The sequence below is a fragment of the Antechinus flavipes genome, chromosome 1, assembly GCF_016432865.1.
Source record: "Antechinus flavipes isolate AdamAnt ecotype Samford, QLD, Australia chromosome 1, AdamAnt_v2, whole genome shotgun sequence".
NCBI classification, from domain to species: Eukaryota; Metazoa; Chordata; class Mammalia; order Dasyuromorphia; family Dasyuridae; genus Antechinus; species Antechinus flavipes.
Genome location: NC_067398.1, coordinates 455,105,362 through 455,129,078, shown reverse-complemented (window position 1 = coordinate 455,129,078; position 23,717 = coordinate 455,105,362). Strand labels below are relative to the sequence as shown.

At 31.4% G+C, this 23,717-nt stretch overlaps 1 protein-coding gene across 2 annotated transcripts in view; it reads right to left on the bottom strand.

The window, feature by feature from the left end:
* The window catches only part of ARFGEF1 (ADP ribosylation factor guanine nucleotide exchange factor 1), a 151,714-nt gene that overhangs the window by 23,169 nt on the left and 104,828 nt on the right, over positions 1–23,717 (bottom strand). Inside the window, exons 26-34 of one of the 2 annotated variants that reach the window (XM_051970076.1) lie at positions 20,831–20,982; positions 20,519–20,691; positions 18,676–18,836; positions 17,735–17,865; positions 11,230–11,359; positions 10,088–10,223; positions 9,868–10,006; positions 3,535–3,607; positions 114–246 (exon numbers count right to left, since the gene is read on the bottom strand). In XM_051970076.1, coding sequence (XP_051826036.1) covers positions 114–246; positions 3,535–3,607; positions 9,868–10,006; positions 10,088–10,223; positions 11,230–11,359; positions 17,735–17,865; positions 18,676–18,836; positions 20,519–20,691; positions 20,831–20,982 — 1,228 coding nt within the window. Of the gene's footprint in view, positions 1–113; positions 247–3,534; positions 3,608–9,867; positions 10,007–10,087; positions 10,224–11,229; positions 11,360–17,734; positions 17,866–18,675; positions 18,837–20,518; positions 20,692–20,830; positions 20,983–23,717 lie in introns of those variants that run through there. The other variant, XM_051970077.1, reaches the window with a different exon arrangement.

Genomic DNA, 23,717 nt, shown 5'->3' with positions numbered 1-23,717 from the left:
TATAACTGCTATAAAAAAAAGAACAAAATTTTATTCTATTAAGAAAAATTTTACTTTCTTAAGCCATATTATTTAGCAATTTTTACATGTGGGAAGATGACACTGTAACTTACTTGCTGAGAGCTTTGTTTTGTTGATTTCCTCATTCACAACAGATCCCCCAGGGGACTGTGTAGGATATCTGTTGTCTATAGATCTTGGTTGAAGAGAATCATGTATATCCACCGATTTCTGAGATATTGTATCCTAAATAAAATAGAACGTACATTTAAGAGCATTGAAATAATTCTCACAGACAAGATTATTTTTACTAAGAGGCACATCAGTTCTATAGTTTAGAAGTAATGCCACAATCTCCTTGAACTGCCCTACCTCAGTTATTCTGCCCCAAACCTCAGGCTATCATACCACCCTTCCCTCTTGATCATCAGAATAATTGATAAGGATAAAAGATCTTATATTTTAGAATATCAGATGCTGCTCCCCATCCCAATCTATTAGGATATCAGATACCTTTCCCCATCAGAATATCAGATAATCTTCCCATCTCTGGTGCCTCCTCATTATGTCATCCCCATCTGCTCCCCATTATGTCATTGTTTCTGTCTCCCTATAAAGAATCTCTCTAGCCCACATTCAGGACTGAATACCTGGAGATGAGAATCCGATCCAGTCAACTGACTTACTCTCCAATAAATTAAATTATTATAACTCTCTAACCTCTATCTCACCTCAGTTTCTCCGGCATTACAATTTTACTGTTTTTATGGTTTTCTAACACACAGACATTTATTAATCCCTCTGGTGGGTGGTTCAACCCCTACATTGATCCTAGTTTAGGATAAACACAGGGGTAACTTCTATGTCTGATAAGAAAGCAACTTAAAAAACAAAACATGCCAATCTGACTACTTAAAGAAAAATATTCATATCTCTAGTATATTTTCTCATTACCCAATTCACAATTTGTTTGTCCTGCCTTTAGCCATTATTTGTTTTGTGCTCAGGGAATAGGTGTTACTTTGAATATCATAAAGTAATAAAACAAAGTACTCACAAAAGTGAAGCTACTGTTTTAAAAAAGTTCCAAAGTCAAATTTGCACAATTTTTAGATTATCTTCTATTTGAATATATTGTAGTATATAGAATCTAGACCTAGATTCAATCAAATTTAATTAGTTCTTGAGAAATTCTTCTTCAAATTCTTCCAACAAACTTCCAATTCATTTTCTCTTTTGGTACAAATACTTCTTTATTTTTGCTTTTGCTTTTACTTTGGTTTCCATCAGATGTATGAAAATTTAGCAAAATGACTCATTTTACTGCCAGAGAATGCTTTTCTGATAGTTTCAATATGCTAGAAAAAGGCCTATGTGAGGGAACTAGGTAGATGCTGTGTTGGGTCTTGAGTCAGAAAAACCTGAGTTCAAATCCAGCCTCAGACCTTTATTATTTGTGTAATTATAAATAAGTGACTGTCTGCTTCAATTTACTCATCAATAAAATGAGGATAACAATAGCATCTACCTTCTAGGGTTATTATGAGGGTAAATGAGATAATTATGTTAAAGCACTTTGCAAACCTTAAAGTACTTTATAAATGATAATATAAACAAAGAATCAGGCTCAAGTCTTTACAGGTGTCAAATGAGGGGGAAAAAATCAAACAAATTAATTTGTGAAGAAAAATTTATAAAATGGAGTCTTCAGCCAATCCCAATGGATAGCCACCATTTCATTCCCTTTCATCTAATAGCTGGAAGTTTTGTATTTTTTCCTAAGTGGATTAACTAGGCTGTCTGCTCTTGTGTACAATACCATTAATTGTCTGATTTGATTTAAAAAGTGGCAGGTTGCTTCATTCAATAATTGATTCAACTGAATACTAAAACTTTGATGTGGCCTTGTGGTTTATCCCCAACTGAATCAAAACTCCTTGAAGACAAAGACTTTTTCATTCTTGTATAGCTAGTTAGCACAGTACATGGCATGCAGAAGTTTAAGAAAATACTTACAGACTGATACTAGCTAAGCAACTAGGTTGACAGTTTACTGAAAAAGTCCAAAATTTTACTTTTTGGAAGTTATTTAAATTCTGGAACACTCTTACAGAAATAACCATTATAAGTGAAAAGTCAATATATCTAAGCTCAATGCTTTCTATTACTTCAGAACTATATAATCAGGTACATTTAAATTAATTTATCTAATACAAATGGGAATTATGATTCTTTATATTCAAATCCCCAGAAGTTAGCACAGTGCCTGACAGATGGTAGGAGGTTAATGAAACTTGCTGATTCAACAGTTACACAGATAACATACATTAATGACTGAAAATCTACCTTTCCAATTAAAATTTAAATTTTGGAACACCCAAGTAGAAACAATCATTATAAAATGAAATAAGTATTTAATACTTTTCTACACACCCTTAAATTTCTCTTATTTTAGAACCATATAATCAGAAATGACTAGGTTAATTAATTAATTAATTAAATCTAAACAGGCGTTGTTTTATTTTTTGTACTCCTATTTCTAATGCTTAATATGGTACCTAGCACTGTAATGATAATAATTAACAATTAAGACAATAATAATAGGTAGCCCTTATATAGCACTTTTAGGCTTACAAAGGCTTTATAAATGTTCTTTTATCTCTTTTCCCCTACAACAACCTTGGGAAATTGATGCTGTTATTATGATCATCACAAGGTACAGAGCAGTTAAGTGACACAGTGTCACATAACTTGTATTTATGGCCCAATTTGAACTCTAAGTCTACTGCAGCTATAGGTCTAATGTTAATAAGTACATAGCAAGCACTTAATAAGTTAAGGACTGATTTTGTGATTTGAAAAGTATTTTCAAAAGAAACATTTTACTCAATTAAGATAAAAGATTTAAAAACCATAAATCATAAACCATAATCAGAATTTGACTCTTGTATAAAACTGGGTTTTTTTGGCTAGATGAATTACCAGATTTAGAGTTTGAAGGGTTCTTTACATTGATTTTACAAATGAGGAAATTGAGATTTAAAGAGAAGAATGATTTGTTCAAGGTTACAGAGGTTAAAGAGAAGAATCTGGATTCAAATTCAGGTTCACTCTAATATTTTGTCTACTGTCCAATGCTGACAACTAGCTTCCTAGAATAGTTATGCAGGCAGTGATCCTATCCTGACCGGGCAATATTCACATCACAGAAATGTTCAGTAATGAAGAAGAGGCCTTTGGGTGCCCAACCATAATGGACACAATGGGAAAAGAAAAGAGTGAATATTATCTACAAAAATCTAGTACTTCTGATTAAAGAAAAGAATGAACAATAAAGAAAAATAGAGATGGGAGATGAGTACAAGTGACAAGTTGTAATCTGATACTCAGCAATAAAAGAATAAGAACACAAAATGGTTTTGCATTTGAGGGAGGAAACATCCTACATATAAGAATTTACAAAGTTATGATTTGGCATACTAGATAAAGTAAAAAATCATGACTGACAGATGTATTTTGTGAAATAAAACTTACCAATTGTTTTTCACTCACAGCAGATGGAGATGCTGGAGCAGTTTCTCCATTAGTAGGTCGCCAAGTCAAGAGCCTTCAAAATACCAAAAATATATACACCATGGGATGTGACAAATCATATAGGCATTGAAATAGACAAAAAAAAAAAAAAAACCCTATGGCTTTCATTTTAAAAATGATAATCTATACTAGTCATGCTATTGCCAGGCATTTTTAAGCAAATAATTAATTGGTAATTCTTCAGGACATTTTTTTTTCCCCTAAAAATCAATTGAACATCATCTTATTTATAGAATAAAAAAAAATTCCCCCCCAAAGATAAACTTTTAAACTAATACAAGTATTACTTTTGCACATCAAGGATCTGTAATTTATTCAAAATGAATTTCACCTCCAGAGAAACAATAATCTTTCTTCGATCCAGAATTTGTTCTTCTAGAATTGCTATGGTCAAAAGAAAATGCCCTGCCCTGCAACCAGCATATTAATCTTCTAAACTGAACTAGATTATATGTATCAGACATACACTTTGCTAATCCTTGAAGACTTTCCAGTGTGATATAGCATTTGCTATAAATTTTTTCTATCACAGACACTACCTTTGAAAACCCAAGGCAATCCCCTTGTCATGAAGAAGACATGATAATAGTTTTAGCAAATAAATTATTAAATAATGTGAAAAAAAATTCTCAATATAAGACTTCAAAACATGATTGTGTAGGCAGCCTAATGCCAAGTCATGTCAGGGAAGTCCTGGGATTTGGTAGAATGGTAATGAAGATCCCAGACCAACTCAAACAATTTTGAGAGTACAAAATCAGAATTAATTGCACAGTAAGGCCTGGTCTGAGAGGAAGTTTCTTAGTACTCTAAATATTTGAGACCACATTACTATTTGAAAACATATGAAGTCATCTCTAAGGGCTAGGAACTGCAATGTGTTAGGGTACCTACTCCAGGATATATCTTTTAGGAATCTGTAACAGAGATCATAAGAAATTCTGTAACACAAAACTCTTTTTAAATTGGATAAAAAAACTACTCTGTCTCCCCCAAGACTACAATGTCACCAAAAGCAAAGTACATTAGTGATACAGACAGCTTAAGGATAGTCTACCTTCACAACTTCAGAAATAAAAGGATTTAAATAGATGATTTTACTTCATTTGTCAGGGGTCTCCTGTTAGAAGTTCTACCAAAGAAAGTCCAAGAAATACTGACTCTGCATAGACCCAAATTTCGCACTATATTTCAAAGATAAGTTCAAAATGAGCATATGATTTAGACATAAGCAAATTAGGGGAGTATGGAAAAATATACCTGTCAGATCTATATATAAGGGAAAACTTTATGACCAAACCATTGATAAAAAGGATGACAGGAAGTAAAATGAATGATTTTGACTGTATGAAATTAAAGAGGTTTTGCACAAAACAAAACCAATTCAGACAAAATTAGAAGTAGGAAACTGGGATTTAAAATTTTTTTTTTCTTTTTCACAAATTTCTCTGATAAAGACCTCACTTTTCAAACAGATAAGAAATTGAGTCAAATTTATAAAAATAAGAGTCATTCTCTAGTTGATAAATGGTCAAAGTATATGAGCAGACAGTTTTCAGAAAAAGAAATCGAAATCATCCAAGACAAAATGCTCTAAATCACTATTAATTAGAGAAAGGGAAATTACAACAACTCTGAGGAAATACCATATAATCTATCAGATTGACTAAAATGACAAAAAAAGAAAAAAAAAAGAAATAAGAAAATGAAAGGTTCAAATAAACAGTTTATAAAGTTGTATCTATCTTTTGACCCAGAAATGACACTGCTGAATCTGTATCTCAAAGAAAGCAAAGAAAAAAGAAAAAGATCTACATACACAAAATATTTATAGAAGCTCTTTTTGTGGTGGTAAAGAAATGGAAATTGAAGGGATGCCCATCAGATTTGAAATATTTGAACAAGTTATATTGTGTGACTGTGATGAAATACTATTGTGTTATAAGAGATGACAAAAGGGATGGTTCATAAAAAAGGTGGGAAGACTTACATGAGCAAATGCAATGTGAATTGAGCAGAACCAGGAAAACAATCTATATGCTAACTACAATAAGGAAAATTAACTGTGAAAGACTTAGCTGAACTTGGTGACTTAGTGAAAGATTTTAATCAGTACGATAATCCAAGATAATTCCAAAAGACTCATAAAGAAAAATGCTATATATACCAGAGAGAATTGATGCTGAGTGCAGACTGAAATATAGTTTTTCCACTTTACTTTTTTCTTGTTTAAAAACAAAACAGCTTGGCTAATAAAATTTTGCATGACTTCATATGTATAATACTTGTCTTCTTAATGAGTGGGGAGAAGGGCTGAGAACTGGGTACTCAATTTTTTTTTTTTAAATAAATGTTAAAATAAATAAGATATAACTCTTTTTCAAACTCTTGTTTCTGGGTTGATATCTTCCCAGAAACAAGAGTTTTAAAAAAGAGTTTGGAGTTATTATTTCACATATACTTTATCAGAAAACTTAGTGGGAAAAGCCCCCTGTTTAATACTCCTCATGTTTTCTAAAGCCCAACTTCTTTTTTTTTTTTTTAATTGATCTCTCCTTTTATTTTTAGAATTTCAAGTTTAGTATATGACTGGGGATTTTTAATTTGTTCCTTTTCTAGCATTTTTTTTTTTTAAATAACTTTTTATTGACAGAACCCATGCCAGGGTAATTTTTTACAGCATTATCCCTTGCACTCACTTCTGTTCCGATTTTTCCCTTCCCTCCCTCCCCCCTCTCCCCCAGATGGCAAGCAGTCCTTTACATGTTAAATAGGTTACAGTATATCCTAGATACAATATATGTGTGCAGAACCGAACAGTTTTCTTATTGCACAGGGAGAATTGGATTCAGAAGGTAAAAATAACCTGGGAAGAAAAACAAAAATGCAAGTAGTTTATATTCATTTCTTAGTGTTGCTTCTTTGGGTGTAGCTGCTTCTGTCCATCCTTGGTCAATTGAAACTGAATTAGCTCTCTTTATCGAAGAGATCCACTTCCATCAGAATACATCCTCAAACAGTATCATTGTTGAGGTATATAATGATCTCCTGGTTCTGCTCATTTCACTTAGCATCAGTTCATGTAAGTCTTGCCAGTCCTCTCTGTATTCATCCTGCTGGTCACTCCTTACAGAACAATAATGTTCCATAACATTCATATACCACGATTTACTCAACCATTCTCCAATTGATGGGCACTCATTCATTTTCCAGCTTCTATAAAGCCCAACTTCTTAAACTGTGGAGTCACAACCCCATATGGGATTTCATAACTGAATGTGGGGGTCACAAAATTATGATTTGTTAGCAGTAAATGTTTGATTTGTATATTCATTTTATATACTTATATGCCCAGGATCACATAAAATTTCTTGGGTGAAAAGAGGCTGCAAGTGGAAAAAGTTTAAGAAGCTCTGGTGTAAAGTATAAAAAAGAAGCTTTACTTAAGCTTAATGTCTCAGCTCTACCAGGAATAATAGGAATATACATAAATAATAATATTATAAGTAATACATCACTTTTGGTAAAGTTGAACACCTTAAAATGGAGAAAATAAATTTAAAGTAAATTACTATAAGGAAAAAAAAGTTAAGTCATACGTATCACAACCTATTATCAGGGTTGATTTTTCTCATATAAGTTATTTTCAAATATATATACATATATATGAAAAGTAATCGCCGGCTATTCCAATTCCAGTACTTAATACCATGGCTAGTTTTTGTCATAAAACTTCCAAAGAATGACCAACATGATCAACAGGATGATTTCAGAAAGGCCTGGAGAGACTTACACGAACTGATGATGAATGAAACGAGCAGGGCCAGGAGATCACTACGTACTTCAACAACAATACTATATGATGATCAATTCTGATGGACCTGGCCATCTTCAGCAATGAGATGAACCAAATCAGTTCCACTGGAACAGTAATGAACTGAATCAACTACACCCAGTGAAAGAACTCTGGGAGATGACTATGAACCACTACATAGAATTCCTAATCCCTCTATTTTTGCCTGCCTGCATTTTGGATTTCCTTCACAGGCTAATTGTACAATACTTCAGAGTCCGATTCTTTTTGTACAGCAAAATAGCGGTTTGGTCATGTATACTTATTGTGTAACTGATTTATACATTAATATATTTAATATTTACTGGTCATCCTGCCATCTAGGGGAGGGGGTGGGGGAAAGGAGGAGAAAAATTGGAACAAAAGATTTGGCAATTGTCAATGCTGTAAAATTACCCATACATATAACTTGTAAATAAAAAGCTATTAAAAAAAAAAAAAAAGAATGACCAACAAAAAAAGTTGAATTTTGTGCTAGATTCAACACAATGAATATATAAACAATCACCTTGTATAGCAGTATATGTATAGAATATTTTTGACATTGATCTTTCTACTGTACTGGAAATAATGGACAGAAGTCACAAAATTACACTAAGTGGAAAGGGCTTTAAGTAACATATAATACTGTTTCATAGATCAGAAAACTAGAGCCTAGAAAAATTAAGTGACTTGTCCAAAGGTAGAATTGCAACTAGAACTTATTTTCTATTATACCCAAATGCCATAAGGAGGGATCCATTTTCAATATTCATGTATTGTACTTAATATATGCTTTTAAAAATTGTTTCTTTTTGCAAAGATGCATGTATTTTACATAAAAACATTATAATCATACAAGTCAATTTAAGAAACTATCATTTTACTAGTACTTCTCTAATATAATAAAACTAAAAATAATTGATGAATATTATTTTAGATTTTAAAAAATTACCTTAGAAAGAAGATGTGGGAGAAATTTGCCAAGTAAAAAGCCTTGTTTTTTATATAATCACTGAAAGGAAATTACTTAAAAGTACTCCTCAAATCACCATAAGTGAAATTATTAAAGAAAAGGGTGCTCTTAAAATGTTGTGACTTTTGTCCAAAAGTTAATTGTGCTTTTTTTGCCTCCTTAAACCACAAATTTACAAAATGAATCTGAAATAATATCAGTAACCAATAACAAAAACAATCAATGGAAGTTGCTTTGTTTTGTTGTTTGAAGAGGGTTACAAAAGTTATAAACTGCTATTTTAAAAGATAGGACTAATTAAATTATCTGGGGTAAGATCAAAGATTTAAAGATAAAAGGGAACTTAGATGTCAATTATCTAGTCTAACCCACTCATTTTACAGATGAGGGACCTAATTATATACAAGCTTAGTGGTTGACCCAATGTCATACAAGTACTAAGTAAGAGAGTCTAGATCCAAACGCAGGTCCTGTGAACCAAATTCAGCATTATTTCCACTACATTAAAAAAACTATTTTATAAAAAGTGATTTTCCTGATGAGATTTTGGATGAGAATTCTCCTTTTACAAGGTAAGAACTACTGCAAAGAGAAAGTTGTCATGATAGCTCTGTGTCTGGTACTTATCCCTTTATAGATATATGTGAATTAAATGACCTCTAAAATCATTAGTGATGTTAAAATTCTATTTTCCTAGAACATTATCAAATGAAAAATTCCTAATTCATTGAGCCATAAGCTCTACAGAACCATTCTTAATTTATGAGACTTGTTACATTATAAAATAAAATTATGAAGGCCATGGAAAAAATGTTATTAAATTATTATTAAATTGTAGAAGTCTATTGTAAAAATGCCAGTACCTTTTAAAAATGTAACTAAGGGATAAATTTAGTAATGGATTTCCAGGGAAATATTATATAACATTAAAAAAAAATTTGTGTTCTTTTAAAAACAAAACAAAAATAAAATATGCTCCAAGTTACAATTTACACATTAATTTACTAAAATAAAGATGTGGAATAGAAATTCTCTGGGAAAAAGATAGCAAGTCCCAGAAACCACTGAGTCAGGAAATCTAAATTCTAATTCTAAATCAGAAATACTGAAAGTGACTGTTCATTTGGCCTCTTCTATTTCAATCTTGCCACATAAGTACCAAACCGAATTTAATCACAAATTTCCAGGGTAAGAGATTCCTTATAGAAATTTGTAATAACAATTTATAGAATACTATAGGCCAGTAAAAATAAATACTGTATTTTCTAGAATATGAATTTATGTTGTGTTTTGATATATATATAAAATTTATACAAGGTGTCACTTAGAAAAAGCTGCATTTTGTGATGTAGTTTCAATATGTAGGTGTAGACATGCCTTAAAAAGAAATCATTAAATATAATAAAATCCAATGCTCAGAATTAAATATGCACATATATATGAAACTAATACAAAGTCTTCTTACGCATGTGGAATTGTAGTTTTGAAGATATCCAGGGTGCAGCTGCAAGTTTTATCCCAAATTTCTAGAGTAAATTTCTCACCATTCAGAATGACAACATTTTCTAAACAGTTTGTACCAGACCGTGCTAACTGTTCATTGTCTAGAAAAGAAAATAATCATTTATTTATTTGAAATCAACATAGTAACATTTCTGCATTAATAAAGTCTGGTGCAAATCTACCTTGCTGCACACACCAGTACAGCTGTGCAAATATGTCATCCAAAAGGACATCACTTAGTACTTCTAAATATTGGGTGAATACGTCACAGATTGCATAAAGTGCATGATTGCAAGTAGTTGTCATCCATTCAGCTTTCTGGCAGTAAAAAGAATAAAAAGACAAATGAATTTCATACCAATAGTATGAATTGCTAAAATTAAAAAAAAATTTAAACATGTTTTGCTATACTTATCAAAGGATCCCACCCCTAGGCTTCTAACTATTCTAATTCACTTTTTCATGCTAGCACTATTTATTTTATAAATAAAAATGTGCGATATTCTGTGGCTAGAACAGATTAAGCAATCTACTTTTTTTCACTAATTATAAGGATATTAACTTTATCATTTCTGCACATACACATTGACTATTCAAAAAACAGGAGGGTAAGTTAAAGGGAAGAAAAAGAGAAGAGGTGAAATATAAAGTTATCTAACTCATATAAAAAGAAATGGTAACTATATTGCTTCTAAATGAAATAAAACTGGCTTTTTATTGTTGAGATTGTTTGGGATCATTGAAAAAAGATAAAGAAAATATGCTATTAACCAATGAGAAGCAACTTCTGTATTTTGATAAAAGGCAAGAAAAATAGTATTTTTACATTTTACAAAAATATGGCCTTTATGTTTGTACCTTAGTACAATGATATAAGTAAAAAGGGAAAAAGACATAAAACTATCTTTACAAGGTTCCGAAAAAACCTTAAAACTTATGAAATAACATATTTAAAAGATAATAACTAAAAGAATTTGTCGGTGTTCCTTACTCACTTAAGAATAAGCAACCACCTAAAGCTAAAGAGAAATATATTCTTCTTCTTTTACAGATACAGTGACAAATCTGAATTAAAAAAAAAAAAAAAGCAAATCAACAATAGCTGTATAATGACTAAACCAAAGCAATTAATTCATAGAGTTCTATCCCACAAATAACATTCTGGTTTATGATGACATTCTAACACTATCTTGCATGTAAGAAGATTACCTGAGGCTTATTTTCATGTCAAACTGTTTAATGCAACATATGGAAATTTGTTTGCAGAAGAATAAAGAACTGCTTCTTAACTGTAGTCCTCATGAAAATTCTGTTGTTCTCTTACCTCAGTTTGTTGTTCTGGTAGTTTCATATTGTCAAAGATTCTGAAGACAATTCTAAATAAATCCTGCCACCAATGTTTTTCATAAGTGTGGCCATATGTTTTCATTATTTCAAACATTACTGTCAAGCCTCTAAAAAAGTACAAAAATGGGAGTTATTTAGCAAAGTGATATTATATATCGGAGACCTCAATTTCTAAAATGTTTATGATGAACACCAAAAGCAACTGGAAATATAAGGTATATGAGTTTTAATTAGGCATATATTCACGTTTTATTTAATAAGCTAAAAATGCAAAATAAATTATTTTTCATAGGAGTCATCTAGAAGAAATGCTTAAGTTTTGAAGGTACTTTTGCTTATATAAGTGAAGAAAATTTTAAAAGAGAAAGACCCTCCTTGACCTCAAGAAACTTAAAATCTAGCAAATGGGAAAAGACACAAATAACTGTACTACAAAATGCAAAATGAAAAAAAAATGATATTTTTTGAGTCAGAAGATCTAGGCTACTATTTACTACCTACATGATCACAGATGGGCAAATCATTTAACTTTTCAGGGTCTTGATTTCCTCATCTATAAATAAATGAGTGGGTTCATCACTTCTTTCCCACATTACTTCTTGCCCCTAGTCCCAAAGTAATTTTCCTTAAATATAGATTTCATCATGCTACTATCTAAAAGCACTAGGATAAAATCAATGAATATCACTGGCATCACACCTGCAACTTGGCAAACTGGCTTTGTTTCCTCACACAAGATATTCTTATTTTTGGCCTCTGCACCATTGTATTGGCTGTCTTCCAATCCCTCTTTTTCTTCAAATCTCAAGAGATAGAAGAAACCATAGAGATCATCTGATCCAATCAATCCAGAATTAAAATTTATTTACAAGATAGTCAATCTCAAGGCTTTGTTTGAAGAATTCCAGTTTGAAAGAATCTACTCACTTCCAAAACAATCCACTCTATTTTGTGATAGCTGTTAGTTATGATTTTCCTTCTGTAGGATCTAAATTTGCTTTTGTAACTTTCACACATTTTGCTTAGTTCTAAATTCTTGGGACAAGAAATATGAATTTATTCTCCCTTCTCCATCTAGCAGTAATTCAGTATTTTAAAAGAGCTATTATGCTCTCAACATCCTCAATTTTTTCAAATGATAATCTTAAGATCTCAAGGGCCTTTCAATCTTCTGGTTATCCTTCTTGAGACGCTCTCTGATTTTCCTAAAATGTATTTAGGAATACACACCTGATGGGATCTGACCAGCAAGCAGGTGGAATTACCATTTTCCACATCCTGTACATAATGCCTAAAACTATATTAGGTTTTTCAGGTGTCATGTCACAAAATACAGCTCTAATAAAATCTGTAATCTACCAGTTTATCTTTCAGATAAGCAACTGTAGTATTTAATTATACAAACTCTCATCTGTACTTGTGCACTTTTTAAAAAAATCTTGATATCTTAAGAGAAATTTTATGAAAATTGCATACATGAGTACAAGAATCTACTCCATAAATGAAAATGGTTAAAAAGCAATTTATTTCGGAAGAAAAAAGCTAATAAAAACTAAGATTTCATTTAAGGGAGACATTCTATCCACGACTAGAGATATGATAATCTTATTGGTCAAGGTGATCGATCAAAGACAAGTTTTTTTTTAAAAAAAGTATTAAGTACAGAGATAATCATATAAGGACAGCTAGGTGGTGCAGTGGGTAAAGTAAAGGTCCTGGTGTTAGGAAAATAAATTCAAATCTGGTCTTAGACACTTGACATTTATTAGCTTTGTGATCCTAGGCAAGTCATTTTAACTCTCATTACCTTACAGAAGAAAGAAAAGAAAGAAAGAAAGATATTCACATAATATTAACAAATCTAGAGGAAGACACTAAGCATTTTAGGTAAGAATTTATGGGAAGATATAGCGAAGAGTTAAAAATAAAGGAGAGGGGTGAAATGGACTGTAATCTGTATTACTTGGAGGCATTGTCCATGAGATCATAAAAACCACTTCCAATTTTGGCATTGTTCCTTCCCCCTCTTGACCAAGCAACCTGATCTAAAGGCCAAGATAGATCATGGCCTTCACACAGATTCTGATACTACATATAAACACATACACACAGTTGGGAAGAAAAAAGAAAATTCAATTTTAAGTTAGGAACTGGGTCCTGTGGCAGAATAGCCTTTGTTAATGATTAGAGGGGGAGTAATTTAACTAGTCCCCGCCATCAGTAACCAGTAGGAAACTCAGACCTTTTCCCCCTTCACTTCATTCTATCCTTATTCTTACTCAAGGAATTGTAATCAAATCAACTCTAAAGTAGAATTCAAGAATATGGAAAATACATGAAAGGATTAGATTTTAATAAGGATTAAGTGCAAAACAAAGTATTTTATATAAGAAGATTCTGGGAACAATTAATTTGTGGCCCTCTAGGTCATTCCTTTCTTAAGGAGTTTACTGCTTGACTCATTCTACCTCAACCTCAGTTTAATTATAGAGTTCAATTTACTTATTCATTTCCTTTCAAACTTACTTCTCAGCCAACATTTCCCCTCTATCTCAAGCAATCTGTGAAGATGAGTCTTCCTGATTCCAGACCCAGAGTTCTACCTACTTTCCCACTTAGTTGCCTCTCTTTATTCTACTATTCTCTTTCTCATGATATCACTTTAGCTCAAGTCTTACTTAACTACCTTCAAAATTTTGACACTATAGTTAACCGGCTCAACTTCACACTACCTTGGTTAACCTGGAAACCCTTAATTCCTTGCATATGCTCATTTAAACCCCCAATGTGGATTAATCCCACCATCTGTCTCATGTGTTTCATTCCTTTGTTGCTGATTACCTCTAGAACAAGATATACAACCATGTTTGTCTGAATCCACCACACTTTTGTTACCTAATTTTAAATGGATCCTTATTGTTGCTCACTAGTTCTTTTACCTTTTTCTTACGTAATAACAGCATTACATAGAATCATTTCAAACTCTTCTTCTCTCCTCTCTTCTATCATCAAGCTACTGTCCTATCTCTCTAAACCCTGTTCTCTAGAAGAAAACTGCCCCCACTGCTTCAATTTTATTTCCCATTTTCTACTCAACACTTTAACACTTGACTGAAACTGTTCATTTCCAAATCCAATGTCCTTTTCCGAGCCCTCCTCCTTTTTGATCTATTTATATGGTCTGTTAACTCTTCCCTTTTCTAAAGTTTTTGTATTCTATCATGTTCTCTGATTCTCTTTTTCAGTGCCCAAAGCACAGTTCCCTCTGTGTAGGGAGATCTCAGGTCTCTGTCCTGAGCCCGCTCCATTCTCTTTCTGTGTTCTCATCAGTTCTTAATTATCTCAAAATTACACATCATTCATCTGCTCTAGAAGCTTCAGGAGCTCCCTAATGAGTGTAGAATCAATACAAACTTTTCTGTTTTGCCATTTAAAGCCCTTCACAACTGGTTCCAAATGAATTTTTTCCCCAATTTGATAACACATTATTCCATCATGCACTCAACATTCCACTCAAATGAGTCAACTTTCTCTTTAGTGCAAGCAGCATTCCATTTTTGCATGTCTCTGCCTTTATCCAGATTGCTCTCTATTCATGTTTGGAATGTTCTTCTCCTGATTTTAATAGTATCTCTCCGAGAATCTCTATTGTTTTTTTTTTTTTTTTTAACAGTTGATCTCTAAAACTATCTCTTATAAAGGCCTTTTGTAATATTTCTTGTTGCAAGTACTCTTATTCCCTGCCTCCCTCCCTTCCCCAAACTCTCTAACCAACTAGTATTTGTATTTCTTTTTTATACTTATCTGTTACCTGTTATCACTATCCCCAGAAGAATAAAAGCACTTGAGGGCAGGGAATATTTTCTTTTTGTAATTGGAGTCTCAGTGCCCACATAGTGCCTGGCACAAAGGAGGTACTTAATAAATGTTTGTTGAAATGAATTGAATTCTTGTGTTTTTGAAAACTTGCATATAACCTTGGCCAAGTTAATCTTTAGGACCTCAGTTTTCTCTTCTGTCAAGTGAAGGGGTTAGAACTCTAGGTTCCCTTTTCTGATGCCATGGATCTATAATAACAAAAAATAGCTTCTGTCACTGCTTCAGCTGATATTTAACCAATTTCCCCTCTATGTTTTCCTTCTGTTCCTGGATTTCCTCAAAATTCTACCTTTTAATACAAAACACTATTTGATTTCCTCAACCTTTCCACATTCTTATTCCTTCCCCTTCTTTTCATTTTCCTCACCCTTTTTGATTAGATTTGCAAGGCTCCAGGAAAATATGGTCTTATGAGCTCTTACCTTTATTAGAAGCTATAATTTTTTGTTTAAGCTATGGCCCAGAAATAAATTGCATTCTCAAGCATTATCTTCTTAAATATCTGATCACTTGTTAAATATGCATTTATTTTCTGAATCCCTTACTTTCTCTTGGCAATAGTGATGAAAATACTACTTTGATCCTAATGAATTCAATTCCTTGTCTACTGTTTGCTTCATAATCAAAACTTTCTAGAATTCTTCTGAAAGTATAATTTATGTTCTCTTAAATTGCCAGAAGTGGGTACAAGTCATCATATTTGGCAAGTCTTAGAAGGTTCTCTGTCACTTCCTCAATACTTTCCTTGGATGATAGCAGGCTTCTCAAATGTGGTCTTCTCAGTAAAGAGTCACTAATCACTACTCACCTTTTCTTCTCATCCTTACTGGAATATCTCTTACTGTGGATCCAGAGCATCACTTCTTGGAGGACAAGTAGTTTCTTCCTCCTAACAGAGTCCAGCCCTTTCCTCTTTAGGAAGAGTCTCATAACTTTCAGTTAGTTCCAAGTATTTGGTGGTCATCTTTCCTTTCTCCTGTGTCACATTCTTCTATTTCTCCAATCTCCTGACAAAGCAAGATACCCTTCTGCTTCCTCAAATCTTTTTTTACCCTTTGTTTTCAAACTGAAGCCCTTCCTTCCCTTTTCCTAATGACCTAGAAATTGGGGGAGGGGAACTCCTTTAAATTTTTTTACCTGTCTCTTCTAAGAGAGAGACTAGCCTGCACTACTTGATCAGACCAGAAAATAAACATCGCTCACTCTCAAAGTTAATAAGACAATTCTTCCTATTCTCCATACCTTTTGAAACAAAATCCTTAACGCTTTCACAGTTCTTACTGATCCTTTGGATAATTCTATTTGATACCAATCTCATTTTCTCATCTTGTCACCTTCTTCATGGCCAGCTATAATTTCTTTCTCCTCCTCTTCCTGAAATATTCTGCTTTCCATTTATATTTGTAAAAATATACCAATAACCAGAAATGACCTCTTCCCTCCTCTGACCTACCATATTACTTACTATTTCTATTATTTGTACTCTTTATTGTTTTTCAGGATAACTATCTTCCCAAGTATAAGTTCCTTATATTTTTGTAGTCTCTTTTCTACTTAATGCTTAGCATGTTGCCCTGGGTATAGGAGATTATGTATATAATTAATATATATATTATATATATATAAACACGCACACACATATCTATTCACACACATACACACATATACATGTATATATAATTCATTAATTATATGACTAATGTGGGAATTATCAGAATTCAAGAGTTAAAAAGGAATCTTAGAAATCAGTTAATCCAAACCTATTATTTTACAGAAGGCACTGAGATGTAGAATTAACAACTAATTACTTATAGATTCTTTAAGAAAAATATATTTAAATAATTACACAAATCACACATTTGATTAAAAAATTAAATAGAACATTTCTGAAATCAAAAAATAAAAATAGCATGCATGGAGATAAGTAATAAATCAAATCCCATATTTTATATTTATACAAATATTATTACCCTTGTTCCTGGCCAAATGTATTGGAATCATTCTCAGATAACAATACCTATCATTTTGAATTTCATTTTATTTCCCCATCTACTGACAGAATTTCTATTAAAGCCAAATTTCTGGTATACAAATGGACAGTTGAGGAGTTTTACAAAAAAAAAAATTTGAATGGTTTACTGTTTCATGAATTCTCTTATGTTAATAATTATACTATAAACTCCCCGAGGGCAGAAGCTGTGCCTTATGGAGTCCTTTTTATCTTATAACTTCAGTGTTTTCTAAAGTGCCAAGTACTAAATATAGTGCACTTAATAAATACCTACTGATTCAATATTATTAGCATTCTAAATTTTGCTGCTTCAATTTAATAGCCAAGAAAGGTTTTTCAAATTTTGAAAAAAACAAATTGAAGTGGGTTATAATTAATTGTCAGCTGTCAAGAGTTTTAAATTGAATGAAATAATAAAAATGAGAGTAAATCAATAAATCAAAAACTCTCATTTTTATTCTTTCATTCAATTTAAAATGAATTTTCAGGTCTAGACAAATTGAGGTTAAGCTTTTACCTATTGTACTAGGGAAAATGGAAAAAAACGTAAAATAAATCCTTCTAAGTTTTAATTACAAATACTGATTGTTACCTGGTTCTTACATCTAATTTGCATCTATTGATGATACATGATAACTCAAAGAGAATTGGGAACCATCCTCTCACCCACACCCTGTCTTCAGGAGCCACATTCATGTCATCACTTGTATATTCCTTGAAAGCCTTTAAGAAACAAAACAAAATATAGGAAAATCAATTAAAATATTTCAATGCTCCTAATGTTAGTATTTCTTGGTTCTGAAAAATTATCTGCAAAAAATGTTATAAATCAACATGCTATTCAAAAGTGCGCATTTGTTTAAAACAAAAGTGGGAGAATGAAGCCATCTAGTGGAGGAGAAAGCTCTTCATGAATAAAAAGTAGATTTTCAGGTCAACAAGAAACGTAACTCCAAACAAATCTGTATGGCATTTTACACACCTGAAAAATGAGGATCATTCTATTACCTTGACAGGGTGATTGTCATATTTAAATTATATAATAAACATGAAAGTTCTTTGAAAATTATAAAGTATTACTTAGATTTAAAGTATATTTAATTTTATTAAGATGTACAATAAAAATGTGTTATTTCTATACATCTTGATGAATATCCCTTGAACTACCCTAAAATGCTGCAAAATAAAACAAAAGGCCAATTTTCAAACCCAGAAAGTATTCCATTCAAATAAATCTGGAAAAAAAATACTGTTGGATGGCAGTAAAATCTTCATTTCAATTCTTTGGGAAAAAAAAGGAGAGGTTTAAAGGATCATTTGTTTTACAGAACAAAGGTGATTATGTTTGTAAAGTATTTTGCAAATCATAATATAGTTTACTTATCAAATGATTATCACTGTCACTATTATTTATGGTGTTCTAAATGCATTTTAATTGTCTTTTTAACTTCAAAACATAATTTCAGTTCACTTTAGTCTGCTAATCTTTGAAAGTGTTTTCAACTCAAAATTTGTCATTAAATGATACTGTACCTGCGGCCTGTCAAATACATATTTTGCACAATGGCGAATAAGACGAATTGCTTCCATACTTGTATCTGGAAAGGCTGCATTGCATGCAAATTCAGACAAACATTTCACAGCATCTTGGAAAGAATCAATGGTAGCAGGAAAATGCTTTTCAAATACAATGGCTATAAAGGGGGAAAAAAGTAATAGTAAAACATTTACAGATGCAATTTTCAAACTACAAGGAAAATTACTATGCTCCAAAACATGCATACTCTACACACCTTGTTCTTTACTTTCCTAGCATGTAGCTTGCTCTTCCTTGGAAGGAAAGGTGAGCAATGATCAAAAATCTTAAGTCTGATTTTGTTGCTCTTAATAAGGGTGACCAGTTCTTACACCTTGAATAAAAAACTGGGGATCAATCTCTATGGCCCTTGAAACACAGAAACTAGCTCAGGAAATTTGCTGTTTAATAAAGTCATAATTTAAAAGAATTAGAATATTTTCCAATGAAGGACTGGATGAACAAGATTAAGCTGAGCTGAAGAACTTTTCTGAGTAAGTTTTAAAAGATCCAGACACAAACCTAATCTGTAAATATGACAAAAACACATTAAAATATGCTAATGCAACACTGCTACAAATAACCAATCAATAAACATTTATTAAATGCCTACTATGTGGCATGCCCCGTACTAAATGCAGAATCATTTTTTAATTAGGATCCATTAAGAAAGATTCATTAAATTGTGAACTTTAATCTTACTCAGCAGTTTGAAATAAATCAAGGGAAACATGAGAAAAATACATCTTAGCAATGATTTTTGTTTTTAAAGGTATCCTGACAATAACAACAAAAAACCCCCCCTGAATTTCTATATGAATATTATTTTAAAAATTCTTGCTACATTTATAACATTTCCCTGACCTTCTGGGAAAAAAGGAATAACATGAGGACATGATGACAAAATAAACTACCTAAAATTAATTTGGCTAGATGAGACATGTAAAATCTTAAGTATAATAATCAGGATTACTTTTCTTAATTTACTAGGTATTTCTAAATAATACTGATCCTAAATTCAAATGAAAGAAAAATGAAATTATTGAAATCATTAATCAGATTATATATGCCAGCTAGTTTCTAGCAATAATAACAAAAGTTTACATTGGGAAAAAAAAATTTCAAAAAGTTTCATATTCAATGTATACTCTCAAAAGCAGGCATTAGATCTATTTTATTTGAAGATGATAAAAAGATTGAATAAAAAAATAAAGATATATTGTTTAACCTATATTGGATTACTTGCTATGTAGGGAAGGGAAATGAAAAGAAAGGAAGGAAAAAATTTGGAACACAAAGCCCTTGCAAAACCATCTTTGCATGTAGTTTGAAAATAAAAAGATATTAAAAAAAAAAAAAAAGAACTGTGTCTATCTCTTGTTAGTTAAAGAAAATATTGCCTACTCATACTTGAGAGGTATATATGATGGTTCTCTTCTATGATTTTTAATATTAAGGTTGCATATGTAAAAATAATATTATAAAAGGCAATTTCCAAAGTATCCTACAAAAACATGCCTTATAAGAATATTTATCAAATATAATTTAAGTTAGATGGCTCAGCTGGTCTAGTACATTGTAGCAATTCTTCTATTTGATGTATCTTCTTTTTTTTTCAAAGTAAATAATTAAATTACATGAAAATACACTTTGGAAAGTGATATTACCAAACTACATAAGGGAACATAAGCCTTGTATAAGCTATTTAAACTACTAAAGCTTAAAACTACACTGAGACTTTTGGGATACAAGTATTTCCATGCATTAACAGTTTTCCTATAACATTAAAACAGTACTTACTGACAATATGTCCTGTTGTTTGAAATGCAAGCTCCACAATACTTTCATCCTGATCTGAGGCAGCTAGGTGAAATACTGAGAAGATGTTCTTCCAGCCTGAGCGAATGTTAGCAGCTTGAGAGTTAACCATTTGTGCTATACATCGTACAACCATATCCCGAATGGTAGGAGACCTAAAAGATAAGTTGTTGAGATATATATTGAGAAAATATTATGAAAGGAAGTCTGTTTTTAAAAATGCTGTAACAAATTAGCAAATAATATGGTGGTATTTTTTTTTTTAATTTCTCTGAAATAGCTGATTATAATTACCTATTTCTCTTCATTATATGTTCAAATGGTCTTAAGAAATCCTTCTGGAATCGAAAATTCGCAAGCTCTCCCTTCTCTAAGAATTTCATTGATAATTGCCTCAAGGAGTCTACTGCAAAAATAGCTACATCTTCATTGGGATTGCAGCCAACCTGTTATGACAAAATCAATATGAAGCATTAACATTAATACTGAAAGTTAATTTTGTGGATTCCAATATAATTTGGAAATAATTTTTAGAAATACTAGAACATACACTTCTTCTAGAAGTCTAACTATAACTGTTCAATAGGAAAAACATGTATAATTTTGAAGACAATTATTTGAAACCTTATTTAAGACTAAATAATAAAAACTATTTATTATGATATTTCATAGCAGCAATTCAATAATTAACAAACATGAGTTTTATACAAAGGCCAAACAATTATAAACAAGAGCTACTAAGATGTAAGGTGCTTCAATAGATCTTTGTGCATTTTTACAACTGGTACAGATTGTAAAAACTTATGTTATTAAGTCATACTTATCTTTACTTTAAGTCTTTCAAAGAAGGTCCACCTAATACACTTTTATTGTGAGTACCATTATATCATGTTGGCTTGCTACATGAATGGTCCTTCTTTTTTAATCATGTCAAGTCAACAAGTTAGAAAGCATTTATTAAGCACCCACTATAAGCCAAACTCTGTGCCAAATGACAGGGTTATTAGTAAGGCAAAAACAATTCCTCCTCTAAAAGAGCTTACAATTTAATAAGACAAAAATATGTAAACAAATACATATTGTTTGTACATACAAAAAAGATAACAGAGATAATCTAGATAGAAGACAGCGTTTTCATTTCAAGTAATTTGTTTACTTATAAGATTTTTAAATATACCAATCACATTAGCTGCAAAAGAAATAATTGTTTCCTCTTTGCCAATGCTTACTTAAGTCCATATTAATTTCATTTTTTTTCTTGTTTTACAGCTATTTTTTTTGCATTTTCATTACTATATCAAATAGCAGGGATGATAATAAACACTACTTTGCCCTTAAAAGAAAGAAACGTATGCTTCATCACATAAAATGATTGGCTCTTTGTTTTAGATACTGTTTTATCATATTATGAAAAGGTCCATTTGTTCCTATACTTTCCTATGTTGTTTTAAAAAAACAAAAAACAAAATAGTAATAGGTGTTAAATTTTGTTGTCTTTTCTGAAACTCACAATATAATCATATGATTTTTCTTCTTGTTGTTAGTATGGTTTTCATCATACTGAATAAATTCTGTATTATTTATTCTTCAGTAAAAATCCAACTTGTTCAAGACATATAATCTTTTAAAAAATAGGTTCTTTGTAATATTTTTGCATCAATATTCATTAGGGATATTATACCTTGCTTTATCTATCCCTCCCTGATTTACAAATTAAGACAGCATTTCTATTAAAGAAAGTTTGGAAAGAGAGCCTTTTCTGTTTTTATATATCACTGATACTGCAATTAACAATTCTTTGAATATTTTATTGAATTAACTTATAAACCAATCTGGTCTTAAGTTTTTCTTCCTTCTGTGGGGGTTCATCTGTGGCTTTTTTATTTGATACTGGGTTACATATGCAATGTAGTTTTTCTGCTAACCTGGGTGTTTATATTTTTAAAAATAGTATCCTCCCATTTCATCTAAGTAATCAGTTTTACTGATACATAATTAGTCAAAACAGTTCCTACAAGTTTCTTTTACTTTGTCTATAACTGATGTGAAATGAACTTTTGAAATTTTTGATAGAAAATTTGGTTTACCTTTCTTTTTAAAAAAATAAGACTAGCTGTTTGATTTTTGTTTTTTAAAGTCAGCTTTTATTTTTATAAATTATAAAAAGATACAGATAAGTATTTGCAGCTAGTTGGTATGATGATAGACCAGCCCTGAAAGAAGATCTGAGTTCAAATCTGGCCTCAGACACAATGCTTCTTGACTGTGTGACTTTGGACAAGTCACTTATAACCCTAATTGTCTCAGCAACAAAACCAACAACAACAAACAAAACAAAACTCATAAAAGTTACAGAGCTATCCAAAAGTGGAATGGGCTGTTAGGAGAGGTGATGGATTCCCCTGCCTTATAACTGCTTCTAAAGTATATTAATGAGGGTAACCCACTTTAGTATATGGTACCCTACATAGCACTAAAGGACTGAGGTCCTTTACAATTCTCAAAGGCTTTCACTATAAAACACTTTAAAATGGTGATAATCATGAAAAACAATTTTACTTTTGTTCATTTTTATTTTTTTCCTGTAATTTAACAGCTTATTTAAATATGCCATGTTGCTGGAGATGAAAAGATAAGACTTTCTCACTTTTGATTTTTATCTTTGTTCTGTTAATGACCTGATTGCACATAGTGGATTCAGAAACCATACTCTTTCAGTAACAAGGTGTTTCCTGATAAAGATTTTATTTGTTGCAAGTCAGTGCCTTCCAATTCCATTCAAAAAGAGGAAATATATGGAAGTACTATATAAATCTTTGAGCCATCATTATCTTAATCCTAAATTTAATTTTCCAACATAGTTTTTGACATCTTTTCCTGTGACCACTTTTGCACTGAGATGATGAATTTTAAGGTAAAGACTGATTTATTTTGGACAATTTTTTTCAAGCTCTTCATAGAATTTTTAAAAAACATCTTAATCTTCTACAACAATTCTGCTTACAATCTCATGGGAACTACAGAAAGTGATGATCATTATTTTATAAAATAACAGATATTTGTTATTTAAGGGTAATTAAATCAACTATGCAAATTATCTCATTTGCTTTTTGTAGGATGTCCTTATGATCTGTCTTTTTCATTTAACTGCAACAGCTTTATAAATTTTCACTTTATTTAA